Raw genomic sequence first — 20,057 nt, 5'->3', positions numbered from 1 at the left:
AAGTGGGAAGCAACTGGGCATGGCTGCCTTGTATCTAGTGTGAACAAATGCCATGTTCTGGCAGTTTCCTAATGGCAAAAGTGGTGCTCAGGCACTCTTGCAATAAGTTTGTACGAGCACTTAGCTAGAGTTCAACTAAGACTTTGTCTTCAGCTATTGTTGAGTAATAGGGGGTTAAAGGTTGGAGATAGAAAAAAGCTTTTAGGTCTCATCTCCCTTGCCATTCTAGACAATACAGATGAGTTTAGCCACGATATGTTTTCCAGGCCTTTGTGTGTTAATTGGTTTTATTATGTGTGTTGCTTCTTCTAGAAAGCAGTTATGTCACTGTATGGGCATGATTCCAGGAAAAAGTGTGAAGAAAGGTATCTGCTGCCTTCTCAAGCAAACAAAAAAAGGGGAGATAGTTCTATGCTTCATTTTTACTTCTCTTTTGTCTCCTGTCTCTCCTCAAGACAATAGAGTCAAACTGGCGGTGTGGAAGGCACAGTTTACAGAGAATCCACTGCCGAAGTGAGACAAGCAAAGGGGTTTATTGTTTACAGTATGATGATCAGAAGATAGTAAGTGGCCTACGAGATAATACTATCAAGGTGAGAGTGCTCCAGAATGGCATACTAATGGCACATAGTGCCTATGCCATAAATAATAGTGTCCTAATTTGAGTGACATCTACCCAATCTCCTGTTAATAACCTAGCCTTCTCTTTTCCCCACCTCACACCTGCACAGCACGTATGCCTCTTTTATCTGGCAAGAGAGACCCTGTTTTCTTACAAACAGACTTTGCTAGCAGAGTTTTTGTCCATCAGTAATTACAGGCTATGTAATTACTGCACCCTGTACCCTGATGAGAAAGGTAAAACCAACGTTCATAGTAAAGCCAGTAATATCAAAGATGTTAATGTATTGCACCGAAGAGCCTTTAGAAGACTCTACAGATGCCACTAAAGATGTTTTAACTGCACTATGGTTGATGTGTTGTAGTAAAAAACAGACCAGTCAAACCAGTAATTGCTGAACAATGAAAACCTTTCTGAGTTGTCTGGTTTTGAATGTTTGCTATCTTAGATCTGGGATAAGAATACATTGGAATGCAAGCGAATTCTCACCGGACACACAGGTTCTGTCCTGTGCCTCCAGTATGATGAACGGGTGATTATTACTGGATCTTCGGACTCGACAGTCAGGTGTGTGCTTGTGATTTGGAGCTTTCTGTTTGCTTCTAAGATTTTAGCCTTGCAAGATGCTGAAATGATCTTTTCTTAAATGTGTGCTGTTCAATCAGTTCCATGAAGTAGTTCAGCATATTTGTTCAGGAGCATACTGTCCTTGTTTATCAGATGCCCATGCAAATGGCTGTCAAGGAGAAATGAGAACCTAAGCAAAGGCCAGTCAAGGTCAAGATGACTTAGGAAGGCCATCTGGCATTTCACCAAGGTTTTGCATGTTTTGACACTCCCTGAGAATGTTTTAAATTCTCCCTGAGAATAACTTTTTAAAAGTTGGTTGAAGTTTTCAAAGCAAGTTTGAAGGTTTAGTCATCCATTGTCACTTAATTTTAACAGAAGATGTATGACTAGATCTCCTGTGCCTTTTAATTATATTTCAGCATTATGTTTCTTTTCATTCCATCTTTCTAACCTTGCTTTCCTTCCAGTCTCCAGCAAAAGGCTGGACACCTCAAGTCAGCACTTGTGGTGCATGTTATGCAGATGTGAAGTCCACTAGACGTAATACAGGATCCCTGAGAGTCTAAGACCTGCAGTGTAAATACAGGCACATATGAGTTAGTGAACCGCAATATGAACTTGGATGTGAAGGAGCAAGTCTGACTTCTCCATGTTGTTATATATTGTCTTGTTGTCAGTGTACAAACAGTGCCCATGCAGTGATGTTACAGACAAAAAAAGCTGCGTCAGTGGCCTTTTCTGAAGCTATTAGCATGTGTTCCTATGGCTGCAAGCTCGTCATGGTTGTCACCATGCTTGCATGTAAACTACCACTGTTAAGCTAATAACCATTAAATTTAGTTCCTGACATGTGATGCATGCAGTCTTGTGGTGCTGCTAGATTTTGGGGTCCTATCATTAGTAGGAATCCAGAATTTCAGCAACACTGCCTGCCTGGAGGCGATGTGGGAACTGCACTGTGCTAAACAGATCACAAAAGGAGAGGCTGATTTCTGTAACAAGCACTATCATCTTCCATATCAGGCCAGGCAGGCCAAATTGCAGACTGGCTACTTGCCCAGAAATGCTTTGTTTTCTACTGTATCTGTAAGTGTTTGTGCAGACCCCAGAGGCACATAGGACGCATCACTTTTATCCTTGGGTCTCGTCAGGAATAGGGGCTTCATCCAATAGACAGTACAGATGGGCTCTTAATGCTTCTGAGATCTCAGGGATGCACTTGTCCAAAGAAGTCAGTAGGTCTCAAGCTCCTGTTCAGTTTGGCAACCCTGTCTGCAAACTGCTCATCTGTTAATGGCTCAGGTCTTTAGTCTGTGAGTTTTTCTCCTTTACATTTTGTCATTGGAATGTAGCTTTCTTTCTTATTTATAGTCCATAAGTTGATGCACTTCAGCCTCCATAAGTTAGAAAATAAAACACTAGAACTCTCTCTCACATCTTGCCTTTTCTTACTGCTCACCTTATTGGCAAAGTTTTAACTTCTGCAACATCTCATGTGCTTGATGATACAGCCGTTTTCTGCTCTCACATAGTGTATCTGGGATACAGGTGTGATAGTGCCAAAAGAAGTCTCTTTATGGAGGGTAAAAGAAGTTTGCCAACAGAATAGCCCAAAAGAAACATTTTTAAGGCTTAAAATCTTCATTTCGAGTCCTAGAAGTTCTGTATGAAGCCTTTGTCTAACTTTCATCTTAAATTATCTTTCAGCTGAAACAGTTGGTTCCAATAACATTAAATTGACATAAATGCTCTGTCTTAATTTGGGTATTCAACACATTCCTGGAATGTGTACCAGATGCACTGCAGGGTAAATGCAATTCGTGGTGCAACTTGTGGCAATTACTTATATTTGTTTGAAAAGCATTATCTTGTCTTCTGCTTCTGTATAAATTATCCTTTGAGTTGATAGTCCTGTGAGAGAGGTCAAAAATTAAACCTGTCACTGAACTTGCTTCCCCACAGGTCATGATTAAGTACTCATTGACTGGAAATGAAGTATGTGGTAGGCTGACACAACCAGGAAACATCAATCTTTAAGGCCATCAATCTCATACCTTTCCTCAGCATTAAATTCCCTTAATTAAAGAACGCTTTTTTTCCTGGCTGGGTTATTTTTATGGTGTTAACTGCATTGCAGGATTTTTGGCTGCTGGACTGTCTCAACGTATGCATAATCAACAGGTTTATAGAATACATCTTTTACTGAACTATTTAATAGATGTAGATATAACTTGTGGTGTTTGCTTCTCAAATATTGCTAGAGAGTCAATTACCTCTCCCCGTCCCTCTCTCACTCTACAGAAAATCCACTGTACAGTTTTTTAACTCTCTTCTCTCTGGTTTGAAATTTGAAACTGCAGGGTGTGGGACGTAAATGCAGGCGAGATGCTGAATACACTGATTCACCACTGCGAAGCAGTACTGCACCTCCGCTTCAATAACGGCATGATGGTGACATGTTCCAAAGACCGTTCCATTGCTGTGTGGGACATGGCTTCACCAACAGACATCACTCTGAGGAGGGTGCTAGTAGGGCACCGAGCTGCCGTCAACGTAGTGGACTTTGATGACAAGTACATTGTATCAGCATCAGGTGACAGAACTATAAAGGTGAGGTGTTTCAGAGGCTCTTTATTTGCAGCACTGGGGTATTTAATAACCAAGAACAGTGACCAGACAGGAAAGATGGTCCTTGACAGTTATTACAGAGATCTTCCTTTAGAAGCAGTGTTCTTCTTGCGGCTCATTTCCACTCGTCCCCCCTCTGTTGAGCTTGCACAACTTGTTTACAGAGCTGTATGGCAAATCAGATCCAGGTACAGATGCAGTTGAAAAAGGACTTTGTTTTCTGTGTTCTTTTTCGACTTGACCACTTCCATATGTTTCAGCATTAGTCATTCGAACAGTTGTCAGAGGGCAGCATGGGGGCAAAATAAAGGTGAGTGGATAGGAGTCACTTAAGTGTTATTGCTATGATCCCAATCTGCAGCATTAAAACTGAGGAAAATCGAGATCCTGTGTAGACTAAATCATAGCCCGAGAGCGCTAAAGCCTGATTTTGGAAGCTAATTTTCATACGGTGTGGCAAAAATCTTCTGTGTACAGTGACCCAAGCTGCTAACAGTTGCAGACTATAGTCATAAGTCATCAGAGCAGTAATTTTCCCCTGGCATCTTCAATTAAGGGCATTCTGGATGCACCTATATATCATACAGACACCAGCTTTTGTTAGTCTCTTCTTGATAATTTTATCTCTGTGTGGTTCCCTCCCCCCTTCCTGTCACAGGTATGGAACACTAGTACCTGCGAATTTGTACGCACCTTAAATGGCCACAAACGAGGCATTGCATGTCTGCAGTACAGAGACAGGCTAGTAGTGAGCGGCTCTTCAGATAATACTATCAGGTGAGAGACACACTCCCTATTGCAGTGTTCTATGCAAGCACTTGTCTCTGATTGCCTGGGATGTGCAGAGGTTAGGCAACTGAAGTGCTGTGTACCCTTGTCGTCTTTGAAAAATGCTTTCTTTGGTGTAGAACATTGGGAACTACTGGAAAGAGATATTAGAAGCCTGTTTTACTGTATTGTCTTTCATCCTCTATATCTCAAGAGTCCCATACTAATCAACAAGTTGCATTGCTCTGACAATTCTGGTGTATGAAAGAGCTGGCAAGTACCACTTTCTGTGATGTCCTCTTGTGATATTTTAATTGGGCTATGTGTCTAGTTAAAGGGGTCAGATTTGCAGTAAGAGGCATTTAATCCTCTGCAGAAATCCTCCTGGGCTCTCGCCAAACTCTTCTTGTGGTACTTGGCACCTGGTTAAGTCTGGAACAGCTGGTTTAGAGCATGAAGTTCAGTTTGCTGCCTTTTGCACTTTTCCAGCTGCCCTGGTTGCAATCTGAGATTTAACTCCTTCGGTATCATGAGCCAGGATTTCTCCCTACATCCTGCAGCTGCTGGCAGAGGGATGTCCCAGTAATCTCACGGTGTACGGAGCAAGCTTGAGTAGTAGTGTATGTGACGTAGGGAAATGGCTCTGTCATGCAAACAGGAGTAAGAGCAACCTCCCTTTTGTCTTTATCATTGCTTTAAATAATTCTCTGCCTTCTGATAAAACTTCAAAGCCGGACAGTGTAAGCAGAAACCCTTCACTTTGCATATTAGTAATAATTTCCCGTCAGTAAGAATGATTTATGCTACTGTTCGCCTGTGGACTTTGCTTGCAACACGCTGCCTCTCTCTGCTTTGCATTCTGTAGGAAAATGGTGGTCCTTTGGTTGACATCACCAGGTCATTGTGCCAGATTTTAGTACAGGGCTGTCTGAGAGCATGACCAAGAGAGTTGGAACTTCTCTCTCTTAATCAGGGGGAAAAGTATTACAGGCATTGTGTAAGACTAGCACCACTTACACATGGTGAGAACTTCTGCTCTTCAAATAGAAAAAAATAACCCTCTGCAATTGTACTATCCAACTTGGTCTCAGAAGTAGAGTAAGAAGTAGTTAAATATTACAGCAGTTAGGGAAGGATCTAAAATATGACTTGCAATGCTAAGAAAAATAAATGTCAAGATAGTGATAATGCTAAAGAGGAATACAGTTACTTTTACGCTTACATAGCACAAAATCCCTAGTTGACAGATAAATTGTGCTAGAATTTCAGGAATGTTGGCAGTGAACCTTAATGGAAGTCAAGTTTGGCAGCTGTGTGGGCAAGGCACAAGACTTACCTGGTCACATCGTTTTCTCCCAGCCATTAGCAGAGGGCACAAGACAGTGGAAGTGTGATTAAGAAAAGGCAGGTTACTAAGTCATCTTTCTGGGTGGCTTGGTGCTTTCTATGTTTGATTTTAATCCACTGTAAAATGTCAGACATCGTGTGTTGGCCTTCAGTAGAGGCTACCTCCTGATACAGAATTTGAAGTTTGTCATTCTTCAGTTGCAGGGAAACTTTTTTCCAAAAGACAACTCTGTGATTTCTAGTTTTGCAACTGCAGATGTAAGGATATATGAAGTAGCTGAGAAATCAATATCTTTCTTCTGTTGGGAGACTCCATGTATAAAAATTATTTAGGTTTTGTTTTAAGCCAGAAATTTTACCAGTGTAAGAGGACACAGCTACATAAGCATCACTGTCATTGTGCTGATTTCCATCTGGTAGAAACTGATCCATCAAGTTTAATCCAATCACTTCAGTATCTTAGCCTCTAGGGCCAAAGTTCTTAATTGCTACAGACATGCATGGTATAGAAAAAAAGAAAAAAAAAAAGGTAATTTAGAGCAAGAAAATAGAATCAGACTACATCATCTTGGGTTAATTTTTAAATGAGTGGTCAGTTTGCATGTGTGTATTCAACCTCCAGTGTGTGCACACAAGGGGATCTGATACTGGACTGTTTAGACAACAGCATTCTCTCTAGGAGATGGGGATTCAGGCTCACCTGCCTTCTGTACATCTTACAGCTCTGCCAGGACTTCAAGTGAATTAAAGGTTGAGATAATTGCAGACCTCCCTCTACTTCCAGAAGTTCTCTCAAAGCTATGGGAAGGAAGAGTCGTGGTGGTTTTGACTGTGTGTACTTTGTAGCGAATTTTTTTGGTTAGTTCTCAAGCCTTAAGAGTAGTTCTCTTACTATTTGGTCCTTTGACTATTTAAAGAAGTAGAAATCTGAGGACATTATCAAATCTGGGAGGTACCCTTGGCACCAGTTCCGCTAGGGCATTCTGCTCTTACATAGCAGTTATCCCTTTTGTACATGAAGGCACAATCCCCACGTGGCTAGGGACATGATCATCTCTTCTAATCCCATTCAGATTCAGGTAAAACCTCAAACTGGGACCTGAAAATATGGGCCTGAATTTGTGTGATGCAGCCTCCCAGAGCTGCTGGCAATCTCAGGCTTGATGGCAAGGAATGGAAACACATGGTACAAAAGTTCCTGGCACAAAATTGCTCTTCAGACCTTTCTGCACCAGTTCATTTCTGGCATTGTCCATCCTGTTTACGGTCCTTGAGACACTTGCTGTGCTCTGACCAGGCAGAGTGCCTTTGGCTGACCTTTGCCATGGAGTTGCTTGCTCTGACCTTGACTGGTACTCATGTGAAAACTATTGGGATCTTCACAGATTCCTGAAAGATCGACTTCACAGATCAAAGAATCACCTTGTGCTCCTCGTTGGTCTCAAACATGTGCATAGACAAATGCTTTCCCAGTTCTATAGTGACAAGAGTTCTGTTCACTCCTCTGTTGTCCAAAGTGAGAGCAACTTGTCATGCTAGGACAGCTGCAATCGTTATCCACAAACCTTGGGCACACATCCACTGGATCTGGATTATTCCCTGGGGGACCTCAGGAGTAAAATATGTGGGGACAGTTTATCTCTTTCTCTGTCTGTCTTTCAAGGAGAAGTGAAAGTGCTGCTGTGCTGCTTTGAGATGTGTCACCCAGAGAAATTCCACAAACTACCCATATTTCTCACTACTGTGAAGTTCATGTCAGTCTGAATGCTAATTGAATGAGCATTTAAGAACATTTGTGACTGGTTTCTTTCAGCTGTGTGTCAGGGAGCTGCAGCAGATACTCCTATTAAAAGATTCCTGTATGAGCAGGGAATGTCTCAGCCAGAGGTGGAACACCTCTGGACAATACATGTCAAAGAATTTCAGTTCTTACAGGGAAATAATCTTTCTTTTTCCATGCTAATTGGGAGTCATGTCAAAGAGCTGACAAAAGTATGGAAAGCACATAGACTTACTTCATAACTGTTTCAAGCATTTCTTAAGTATTTTTCAAGGTAGTGTGTAAGTATAAAAATTAATGTATTTTAATTTATTCTCCATGCTAAAAATCCTTCACAAAGCCCAAAACTCTGGGATATTTACAGCGGAGAGAATAATGCATTGCTGGGTCTCTTACTGGGATACTGTGTACTGGTTTTGGTGCCAGAACTTTTTTAAAATATTGGATTATTAGAACCAGTTAGCAGGGAGCCACAGGAATTATTTGAGAGCAAGAAGAAAATGCATTATAAAATAATAGAGTGCCCATTTTAGTTTATGCATAAGGTACCTAGATTACAGAGTAAATATACCTTCAGTGGGAGAAATGACAAATAAAAAGGGCTTGTTAATTCTTGTACCTTTCACCACTGTATTGGTGTCTTAATTTGTCTGATGGTAGTCTCCAAATCAGAAATAGGCATGTAGGGGTACAGAAAAGGGCGCGTGCCCTGTAAAGGTGATCTTACCAATTGGAACAAGCTGCCAAGGGGATTGGTAAGTCTCCCTCTCTTAACATCTTGAAATCAAGGCAGGATACTTTCATGAAAAATCAACTTCAGTAAAATAAAGTTGTGAGGCTCACTGTGAAGATAACTCGGACGTATCTGTGTTACTAGAGCAGTAGATACTAGACACAACTGGTCTTAAAATTTTTGGATTTCTGACTTATTTCCCATGTGATACTGTAACGTAACAGGGTCATGTTGAAAAGCACACATCCACTTAACAGCAGGAAAAGGAGTGATGAATGTAGTTTTTTTCCTTGTTGTTTCATCATAATCTTTATTTCCAAGTTTCCATTAACTACAAGCAAAGACCAAAATATTTCACTGCAATGATCAGGTATTAAAAAATTCTTAGTGCTGCTTTGTACTCTCTTCCAGGCTGTGGGATATCGAGTGTGGGGCATGTTTACGAGTATTGGAAGGCCATGAAGAGTTGGTGAGATGCATACGCTTTGATAACAAGAGGATAGTCAGTGGGGCATATGATGGGTAAGGCTGTCAGTGCAAGTCAATACCTTGCATCTTCCTGTCTGTCTGTCTCACATCCCACTTTGCTGTATCTTCCTTATAAATATTAGACTTCTTGTCTGTCATACCAAGAGGACCTTTTCATGGCCAGAAAATCAGGCCCATGTTACAAAGTATACCTTTTTTTCTTCTTTTTAAATAAGTCAGTATGATTTAATTCATGTGGTCCAGTTCTTTAGCTTCTAAGAATATCTGACGACTCAACCTGAAACCTCTTCTAGCTGAACCACTGGTAAGAACAACCTTTCCCATCTGTGGTTACATCTTCTGGACCATTTGCCATTACAGACTAGGTGTCTACACTGCCACACGTTTCTCTTAGTTATTATCACCTGCTTTTTATGTGTTTTACCTTGTTGACAGCATATTTTTTTCTTCCATTAAGCTCTATAACCTTTACAAAGGGAAAATGCAAGAACCAGGTCTCAAGAGCAGAAGGATTGCTGTAATTTTCCTTGAACTGGTGTGTTAGCTAAGCTGTACTAACAGTTAATGTTTTTCTGTGAGCACTTGCTCTTTTTCTCTTTAACAGAGCCATGGTGTTTGTCCATTTTTTCACTACTAGGAAAATTAAAGTATGGGATCTTGTGGCTGCTTTGGACCCCCGTGCTCCAGCAGGGACCCTCTGCTTGCGAACCCTTGTGGTAAGAGCTTTTGGTAGGGGTGTTGGAGGGGGCAGAAAGGTGTGCTTGATCAGGGCTATCTGAGCTATGAAAACTCAAGTCAGCTTAGCCCCAGTCTGCAGGATCTAGAAATCATTTCTAGGAGTCTGGCTTTTTTGGCTGTGCAACTTTTTTTTTAATGTTGCAAACTATAAAGCATTAGAAGTTAGAACCTGTGGAGTTTTCATGCATTTTTTAACAGCTTTGTTCTGTGATTTGGAGTTAATAATTAAATCCATTTTTGAGACTTGTCCTTCTTGAAATCCATGTGCCAGTAGGTTTAGTTTAACCTGTGTGTACCTGATGATGTAGTAGTAAGTTGTCTAAACTGTTGACATGAAACATCTTAAAGAAAAGTAGTACATTCCAAATTTGAGGAACAAGAACACCCTTGGAATTGCTTTTTACTGGCTTTTGGGTGTTTAAGGAAAAAGCAGGTAAAGACTGGAACAGACAGTGATATTGCCTCATCCTTAGACAGCAGCTACTACTTTCACGCCATCTATTGGTATTTAGTGCAGGTCTGATGATGGTGTGGTTAAAATGTCATTGTGTGAGCGTTGACAACATTCACAGTCATGCTTAACAGTGGCTCTGCACTGGTCTTATAATAATGTGGGCAAGTTGTGAGAAAAATACCAGTACAGCCAAGGTCATGGGATGGTTCCTATAAGCATTCCTCCATCACATTCACCCCAAAAACCTTGCAGTGTTGCTGGGGATAGAGGAAGATTTCAACCCAGTACCAAATTCTCATTGAAAAAGAACTGCTAAATGTATTTATTTTTTAGCTAAAAAGTGTTTGAGTTGGTATACATTAGACCTTTTCCTGCTGTAGCAAGTGACTGTAGTCTGTGTTCTAAAACCAAGATCATACCAAGGCTGTCTGATTCTTTAAAAGTGTGGTTACCTCTCACCAGCTGAGCTGTGCTAGCTGACCTTCTGCATATTCATCAACCACCTGAATTGCTACTGTTGCTGTAGATTTCACTAAGTATTTTACTTCACCTTTGGTGCAAGCTGGGAGGGTTACTGTGACTCAGCTGACAGCCAGTAGATCATTAAGCCATGCTAACTCTTTTCCAATCATGTATTTGGACCATACGCTGCAGAGTAAGAGTCTGTGAGAGCCTTGGATGCCTGCAGGTACTATGTTGAAAAACCTTCTTGTTAGCCAAATAGAACCGCAAATAGTTTCATGGCTGAAATCCAGAAAACCCCTTTGTCATCAGCCACCCAGTTCCAAACTATGGAACAACTCTGTGCCCATGAGCACATATCCTGAGAGTCTAACACTTCAGCTTGGTATTAGTAGTGTTCCTGCTCCAGCCTGAGACAAATGTGTGCCTAGTAACCTGTAGACTTAATTTAACTGGTGTGATTTCCTCTGCATTTTCCAGCAGTGGACAGCCAAAGTGCCCCAGCTAATTATATTATAAATCAGAAGCGGTGGGATGGAAACACTGTAGGAATCTCAACACATGGATACTCATAAATCCCCATTTGATAGCAATGGAGGGGGCCAAAAGAGGGGGGGCAGAGGAAGAAGCTGTTGTGGTGCTTTTAGGACTTTTCATGTTTATGACAACAGGACGTCCTTATACCCGCTTACCCATGGTTTGGTTTGTTGTTTTTTTCTCTTCCCTTGGCCTCCAAAATTAAACCTGGCTGCACAATGAACATCGTGAGTCTCCTGCTGCTCGTGTTCAATTTTCAAACAGTAGGAGGAAAGTGCACAGATAACAAATGCTCGCTGCATGCCAGGTCCCTTCCAGTTTTGTCTTCCGTTAGCTAGAACGGCGGCCACATGAATTTGACAGAAGCTTTCCAGGCACAGAATAAGCACACAGTTCAGCTTTCCTTACAAGCTAAAGAGTCCAGGTCCTTGTGGCCTGAACTTAAGGTGTGCATTCTGCTTATTGCCACTGCAATAGCAAAGGGCAGGTGCTATGTGGAACTTCGAGGGCAACCTTACTTAGCCCACAGCGACTGGGAGAAAAAAGGGAGTTTTGGAAATGGTTTTTCAAAGTACCTCTTTCTCGGTGTCTCTGTGAGCAAACCCTCAGAGGATCTGACTGTTGTAGTGATATTTTTTAGCACGAACTTCTTTACTTCACTGCTACAACATAGACTCTGGAAAAACATTTCTTTTTGGAATAGGTGGGAAGACAGAAACCTATAAGGTGTTTCTAAGACAAATTTGAGTTATAGTTAGAAGATCAGAAAGGTTCCAATGATTAGACCTTTTTTAAAATTTAAGTTAAAAATAGAATCTGACTTCTGTGTGTGTGTATTTTCAGTTAATTTTACGATTCAGAGATCCACTTTAAAGCAACTGTTGCACTTTGCAACCAAGCTGTATTTTTGTAGCCCTGTGCCATAAGACAGAGGCTTCCCATTAGTAGCTAACAATTTGCTTTTGTCTAAATGTTTAAGAAACCTGTATTGTCAGTATTAAAGTATTTTAAGACATGTTTTTTACCTGACCCTAAGCCCCTTACAACACGTGAGCACTAAAGAGAAATAGGTATTAATGGAAGAGATAGGGCTCACCCTCGTTGCATGGTTTCTATTCCCTTCTGACTGAGGAGGCCACTGCTTACTCTTGCAGCAATGTAAGCACCAAGAAGAAAGAGGCAACACAAAAGGGAAAGCATAGTGGATTTGCTCTGTGATATCCAGGATCTTGCTGTTACCTCCTGTTAATTACAGTTTGAACTCTTGCCAAATTGTCATGCCATTTCCACTCAGCCTCAGAGCAGAATGTGAACTGCCTATAAAGAATGCCCTTTCTAGTTCATATTTTTAGAACTGCTTAAGAGGAATTATTTTGTCACTGGACTTTACAAGACGGTCCTTAGTGTCCTCCAGTATTAAGCTCTTTCCTCTTCAGCAGTGGCAATGGTGCAAAGTCTTGAATGCAAAATTCTCATGTCTCCCCCCATAACCTACTACATCTGGGAATGCTGTGATTTCAGGAAGGAGTTTCGCTATGGAACAAGGAAGGCAGTGCTCCTATCAGCCTCACCAGAGTGAATTGCGTGGTGGAGGGAGCTTAGTTTGTCCTGCACAGTGTGTGTCCAATATTGGGATTTAAGGACTAATGGGATAACTAATGTTAACTTCCTGCGAGCCAAGTACTCAGATATGGCAAGCCCTTTTCACTGAAAGAGAGCTTAATTTACACTATGTGATGGTGATGCACAGTGTGTCATGTGGGGTTTACTGAGAAATGAATGTGACACTAGAATCGAAGCCCAAGTTCATCTTCCCTGCTTCATCCCAGGTGCCAGCAAGTTCACAAAGTAACATGCTGTGTCTTCCACTTGCATTTAGGAGCATTCTGGAAGAGTCTTTCGACTTCAGTTTGATGAGTTCCAGATCGTCAGCAGCTCACATGATGACACCATCCTTATCTGGGATTTTCTGAACGACCCAGCTGCCCAAGCAGAATCCACTCGTTCCCCATCCAGAACATACACCTACATCTCAAGATAAATAACACTACACTGTACCTCACACTCGCACAGGTAAAAAAAAAAACTAAAAAAATAAAATGAGGCTCAAAGGTGACACTGGATGTAGTGTGAGCATGCTGCTTGAATAACTAGCTGGGTCTATCAATATTTCTCATCTTGGTTGGACAGTAATTACAGTGTCCTGTAAAAGGACAGGAATGGTTTTGGTACCCTAGAATAGGGACTTTATTTTAGGATTTGTGGCATGTGGCACCTGTGAGTTCCCTTGAAGAACACCTCCTCCTCTGTCTATCATCATCAATAATTAAATCAGCTATCACTGCTGTCCAGAAGGAAGAAGCATTTCTGCAGAGCAAGTAGAGCAGCTGCTGCCTAACAAGGGGATGCAGATGGCCTGACCCTGGGCAGTTGTCACCAGGCAGGAGGGTTTTGCCAAGAAGCGTCAGCTTTATTCCCTCCCTCTGAAGTGGTGACCATTCTTCTCACTCTGCAGCAAGCTGATTCAAGAGAACAGTTTGGCTAGGGGAGGAGACACTGAGGCACAAGCCCAGGCAAATTTAATCGAGATGCATCAACATGCAAAGTCATTTACTGATAGGGCCTAGCCCTTGTTCTCTCTAGCACAGCGCAGGTGTTAAATTGTTCATATCAGAGCCTGGCTGGTTTGCTTGTCACCTTACCCTTTTGTCTTGGACAGCACAGTGTGGGGAGGACATAATGTTTCATATGCTTGGGTCAGTTGTAGAGTGGATTTGATGTATATGAGTGGAGCGGGATAGCATGATTGCCCACTTTGGTGGGTACATGCATGATTGCTGTTAATATCTTGAGAAAAATGGCAGAAGGGCTGACAGGCTTCTGCAAATGTCCACAGTGACATTTTCCCATGAAAATGCGCTGTCATGGGGCACATCCTGTATCCTGTCTGTTTGATTGGTAAATGTACAGTGATGCTCCAGAGCTGTCAGATCAGCCATCTTGATTTTCTCAAACACTCTGGTTAATGTTCTTTTAAATCATTAAAAGGTTTAGTACGAATGGGGTTTGTTTGGTTTGTTCTGTTTTTTGTTCCCAGGACTCATTTAAGCTGCAGTATTTAAATTACCTGCCAATGCCAGGACAAAAGAACTATCCACGTAACCAATACTTGCTGAAGAGAGAGGCTCTCAGACTTGTTTCTGGAACAAAGTTGGCATGCGGTTGATCTCGGACAGGGTCTACTCAGCGCGGCTGACTGCTAAAGTGCTGCTATATCAGAAGATAACTTTTATCTTTCACGAACAGTTAACATTTTTAAACCTTGCCATCCCTTTCCTCCCTCGTCCCCCTCTTCCTGTTCACTCCTCTTCCCTTTACCCTGTTTGGTTCCCCTCCAAACCCAGTCACAGATGTCCTATGAATATATTTAAGATGTTGCCAGAATGTGTTGCTTTGCTGTTAAGCAGAAGACTTATAGCACAGTGCATCCTGCTGAGAGAGTCATTGCAAGGTGGGTGGGGAGGAGGCTGCTACTCTCAGACTGAAATTAATATCCATTGCTAGGCCTTTGAAAAAGCATTCAGCTCTGAAGCGCAACAGAAACACTTAGAACAGCCAGACCAGGCCCCCCCAACTTCCCTGCGGCTTTTGGCTGTTTTGACTGCAGACCTATTTTTTGTGGAGAGAGGACCCTTGAAATTTGACTATTATGAGCCAAATCCATCTTTTTCCTCTCCTGCCTGCTATGCTAACCCTTTGGAAGCTGGATGTGTATCGTAGTCTCCCTTAACATCTGCTTGGCTGGGGAATGCTAGTCGATGAAAAGTTAAACTCTCTTCTGCCAAAGTCCCAAGCATGATGGACTGGGGCTGAGATCCCACCCAACCCTGCCCCAGGTAAAATGTTGGCCCAGGGCAGTATTTCACTAGCAAAGGGATTGTCTGTACCATCTTCCTCCTGCTGTTCTCCCTGAAGACAGTGTATTGCTGATGGCTTACAAATCATGCTGTAAATTGGAGGAAGTTTGAGGCTAGGGTGAGGAGGAAAGCTGGACATTGCTCCTTTCTTTCCATTCCTTCTCCCCTGAGGCTGTAGCTGGGTGCTGAAAGAGGGAGCTGCTAAAAACCTTGCGGAGCTCTCAAGATCGAGCCACCCTAGAGTGGAGACACTACACAAACACTCTGGCCGTGACAATAAGACTTAGCTCACATGAATGAGCAAATGCACAGTCCCCTGGTGATGGCAGATGGATAAAATAAGTATGGCCATGAGTACAGTCAGTACAGTTAGCAGTGGCTCCAGGCTAGTTCTACAGCATTTCTGCAGCTAGCCTTGCTAGAAAGCCTTTGGAGGGAGAGCCTTTGGTGTGCTTCTCTAACCTAAGTGCATGCTGTATTGCAGTTTAGGGACACAGGCTGATTAGTCCCTTTGCTGATAGCTGAGCTGGATCTTTGCTTTCTAGCTGAGCCTTTTGCAAATTGCCATTGTTTAGAAGATAAAAAAAGCCCTAAAGAAGAGGGACATGAGAGACAATTCTGCATGTCTCTGAACAAGACAGAGAGGTCTGGGGGAAAATGGCTCTTTTTACAGAACTGGAAGGAATTGCAGCAGGCCTGCATTTAGATCAGAAAAGACTGTGTAAGTCAGTCCCTGGCCGTTCCAGGTTTGGGCCCAGATCTTCCACTGTAGGTCTTGAATAACCCCCGCTGCCTTAGTGGGGAGTGGCTCCGATCCCACAGTAAAAATTGGGATCCTTCGTCTCTGGACTGGGGGCTGGAGGAGTTTTAAACAGGCTTTGTTAGCACCTTCTAAACTTGGCAGTTCATAGATGGGAAATTTTTTTAAGCTATTCTCATCAACTTCACTTTGCTGGGGAAGCAGTTGCATTGTTTCTAATTGCTTGGGATGTGCTTTTTCCACCAATGAAATTTTGCAAGGAGCTAGGCCAAGAGTCCCCAAAGAGCAGTCCAGAGGGCTTAAATCATTTTGGTGACAGCTAAGACAGACAAGAAGGTGATGGAGTTATGGAGGAAGGGAAAGCTGGTGCTTGGGGAGTACCTAGTACAGTTCCTGAAGCACATGGGCAGCAGTGTTGAGCAGTGTTCAGCTCCCTGTATTTTCCTTGAGCCTAGAAACTACATTAGTTCTAAAGAGCGTCTCAGAGCACATGGTGACACTCCTGTTTTCTGTTTGAACTATTACTGTAAAAGAGTCAAACAGTTCAACAACTGAGCTCTGTTCAGGTAACACTGACAGTGTGACTTACATCTGCAGAGTCATAAAAGTTCCAAGTCACAATGATAAGTTCATCCACAACTAATTTTGGCACTACTTTTAAGTTTAGGAAGGCTCTTTTGGATTTCAGGCAGCTCTACATATCAGGCATACTGCAGTCCCAAAGCTAAAATGGCAAGGGAGCAGAGAGAATCAAAGTTTACATCCCAAACTTTGCTGAACTGAAGTTCCGAGTCTTATTCTTACTGTTATTTGAACACTGTTCCTCTAAGTTCAGTTATTACAAGATCTGCAGTGTGGTTGCATATCAGCAGGTGTTTATATGACCTTGGCTGCAGATTTAATAGTTATTTTCCTCAGTTTGGTCATCCTCTGTCTTTTACATTTAGGTTATTGTAGAAAACAATGATCTGTTACTCCAGCCTCTGAAGGCTGCAGAACTTCCTAATATTTTAATTGCATCTTTGTGGCCAACACCTACAAGGATGCATTTTATTTTGCTAGTTGAGAGAATTTGGGAGAACTGGAAGACTGGCTGGCCAAACACAGAGACAACACCATTGCAGATTGTCCTTGGTTGTCATAGCCCTGCTGCTCCATGCTGCTATTCTGTAACTTCTAAGCACTGTGGGGTCTTCAAGTGGTACCATAGTTTGAACTCTGCTATATAGAGCTGTTTAAGGTACAGTTAGTGAGCAACAGCTGAAATCCATTTTCGGCACATGGTAAGAACAGTGTCTTACCCTCAAGAAAGGACTGTGTCTGGGTACTTCATACAGAACCGCAGAAGGGCAAGCATTCCTACCCCACTCCCTGAGTTGTACAAATTTTCTCATAGCTAAGAAGGAAACTGAAGTGAACTGATCTAACTTGAACTTGAAACTGCCACAGCCTGACATTTGGTGGTGTTTATTGTGCACCAGTGTCAGAAGAACGTGGCTTTTTCAAACTCCCCCCCACCCACCCACCTTTAGTGTGTGCGTGTGAGTGTGCAAGAGTGCATGTGAGAGAGAGGTTTCAGCATGAACTGGATGGATAATCCCTCAGCCAGGTTGGAGTAATTGCAGAGTATATAATGAACTAGAACGTGTCTGCTGAAAGGAGATAAAAAAGGGCTGGAAGTGTCTGTGGGCTTTAAGTGTTGCACATCACTTTGAAATGAAATGAAATACCTCTGCTGCATAGAGATCGGCACTTCTCCCACAAGTAGGAAGCTCACATTAGCCTTCCCCTTGGACTCTGGGATGGAAAGTACTGGAGGTGTGGGACATTCAGAGCAGGACAATCCATTATGGCCACACCGTCTCCTGCTTGTGACTCCTTTGCAATAGGGCACATTTTTGCTGCAAGTATTTCTCATCCTCAGAGGAATACAGCTTGCTTTAAAATATGCAAATAGAAAATGGCATGAAGGAATTACTTCTGTGGCTGCCTCCTCTGGGGCAGCCCCCTCTGCTCCCCATTAACGTTCAGGGACAGACATATCCGCTGTTGGAATGGAAGGATTCAGGTGACAAGTTGAGAAGTCTATGATCATCAGAAACATTGAAATGGTTTACACTTGTTTCTAAACTGGAAGCTGACTTGGACCACCATGCTCTATCTACCCGCCTCCTGCTCCAAAGGATCCTATTTTCTTTTTCTTAATTTTTTTTTGAACACTGAAAAAGCTGGAGAGTATCATGTGCATTTCTCCACTCCCAGGTATGTGTTTCCTGCCCCTGCCACATGTTCCTTTCTCAGTCTGAGCAGAGCTCCAGGCTTGGTTCTGAGTTTTTTGGCATCCCAGCTCCAATGGGAAGCACATCTCCAGGTTGGGCTCTTTGCCTAACTTTGTTAGCTTCCTTTAACACCATTTTAGATCTGCCTTTTGTGGCTGTTGATTCCTAAATCCACTCGAGGGGGGGAATATTTGTGTTTGATAAATCACAAATACTAGCAGCTCTTCCTAGCTAGAGAAGTGGGAATTGTGAGAGGAAAAGGAGGAGACAACCCAAGTGGTTGAAAGCTAGGAGGGGGTGCGGGGATGGAGATGGATCTCCACAGAAGTGGGGACAATGCTGAAAATAGATCTCTTAGCTTGTGTAGTTGACTCAGAAGAATAGAGGTTTTCTCTGAGAACATCAAAAGTCATCAGGAGGTAATCAAGTAAGGCCTCCAACTGTTGAACTTGTCGGTTGATGCCCCTTTTAGGTTGCATGGGGGCATAAGGAGAAGGGGATGGTCTAAACTACACTTGCCAAGAGAAGAATGCCATGGTCTCCAAGTGGCATGCATGATGCATCTGACATGCTGAGCCTTGCCCTACTGTTGTTCCCTCCAAAGCAGTAAGCAGCAGCTTCCCAGAAAGAGGGGGGAACAGCAAGTGACCCAGCTGTCCCCAGAGGAGATCTCCATATGAAATCCCTCCATTCTTCTGCTGGCAAATCCCTACCGGATTGATTGGCATGAGGGGGCCACAGTCTTTCTGTCCCCACATTTAATTCAGAGACTCACAGAAGCAGCAGGTCCCTCGGGCGCGTGCCTTCTCCACAACCTCAGCAGCAGGTTGAGAGCAACGGCTGCCTGCTGAGGCTGAGCATTTGGCTTCCCCTTCTTTCCCCCTCACCTCATTTTTTTTTTAAATGAGGTGTAGCCAAACTACTGGCAAATCCCAAAGCATCTCTCCTAGTGTGAGCCTTGGCACACTGCTAGAAAAAATCGTCGTTTGTCTTGTCATAAAACTCTTCTTGTGACTTTGTGCTTGTACCCAAAGACCGCTGGGCTTCCACATTTGTTGTCCAGCGGATATCCCATGGGAGTTGGCAACACTGTTTAATCCTTAGTCATGGTAAGCTGATATTGTCAAAGTCAGAGGGATGTTGATGTACATGGATGTACAACAAGCCCTTTAGATACTGTAGCTAAATCCTAAATAGGTCCCTTTTTTTAATAGCCTATCACCCTAAAAGATACCCTGATTTCTGCTCAAGCAGGAGCCAAGTGCAGCTGTGGCCAGAAAATCAGCATGAAATACCAGTCTTCATCACAGACCAGCTCTGCTCACACCTGTACGATGAATAACAATTTGTTGCCTTTACAGGTAAAGTGTTTTAATCTGTTGGCACTCAAGCACTGGTTTACGTCTGAGGAAAGCTCCATGTGCAGGAGGAAGGCAGGCCAGCCTGTCCCAGGCTATTTGCAGTGGCTTTTACAAGGAGCTAGCTGTGAGAATTTGGGGACAATTCAGTGTGAAAATCTGGAGCTGCTTTTGAGCGTAAAACTTTGCTTTCAGCTACTTTGTCTTTATCATGCAAGGCATTACAGGGCTCAGCCTAGCCACGTTTTAGCATGGCAGAAAAATAATGTGGACCTCAGCAAAGCGTAACATCCCATTTCTCCCAGTCATTTTACATCACTATGTTTAGGAGAGCTGCATGCCTGCCAGGCCAGCCTATGCTGCATCACTCCTGCCTGCTCAGGCTGAGGTGGATGTGGAAGTGGGAGAGGTGAGAAGGAACATGTTTTCTCCAGAGTTTTCTGTTTGTTCCTCTGCTATATTTGTTATCTGGATTCTTAAGTAATGAGTGCTTTGAATTTTGTGATTATGTTACGGTGATGTGTAGTTAATGTACTAATGTTCACTTGAGCTAGGATCATGGTAACAGTGTGGTTTGTTTTTTTTTTTTTTAACTGTTCAGAAAATAACTTAAAT

At 42.7% G+C, this 20,057-nt stretch overlaps 1 protein-coding gene across 9 annotated transcripts in view; it reads left to right on the top strand.

Annotated features, from left to right (window-relative positions):
* Positions 1–15,125, top strand: part of BTRC (beta-transducin repeat containing E3 ubiquitin protein ligase) — a 118,721-nt gene extending 103,596 nt beyond the window's left edge. For all 9 annotated transcript variants that reach the window (XM_075026245.1, XM_075026244.1, XM_075026243.1 and 6 more), the window contains 8 exons: positions 456–593; positions 1,071–1,189; positions 3,553–3,802; positions 4,479–4,597; positions 8,860–8,970; positions 9,575–9,653; positions 13,008–13,201; positions 14,226–15,125. In XM_075026245.1, the coding sequence (XP_074882346.1) occupies positions 456–593; positions 1,071–1,189; positions 3,553–3,802; positions 4,479–4,597; positions 8,860–8,970; positions 9,575–9,653; positions 13,008–13,169 (978 nt within the window). In that variant the 3' untranslated portion in view covers positions 13,170–13,201; positions 14,226–15,125. The remainder of the gene's footprint in view (positions 1–455; positions 594–1,070; positions 1,190–3,552; positions 3,803–4,478; positions 4,598–8,859; positions 8,971–9,574; positions 9,654–13,007; positions 13,202–14,225) is intronic.
* Positions 15,126–20,057: the final 4,932 nt, after the last annotated feature.

This window comes from Buteo buteo, chromosome 4 (assembly GCF_964188355.1).
Source record: "Buteo buteo chromosome 4, bButBut1.hap1.1, whole genome shotgun sequence".
Taxonomy (NCBI): Eukaryota; Metazoa; Chordata; class Aves; order Accipitriformes; family Accipitridae; genus Buteo; species Buteo buteo.
The sequence above is the reverse complement of the archived record's forward strand: the minus strand, read 5'-3'. Positions and strand labels throughout refer to the sequence as shown.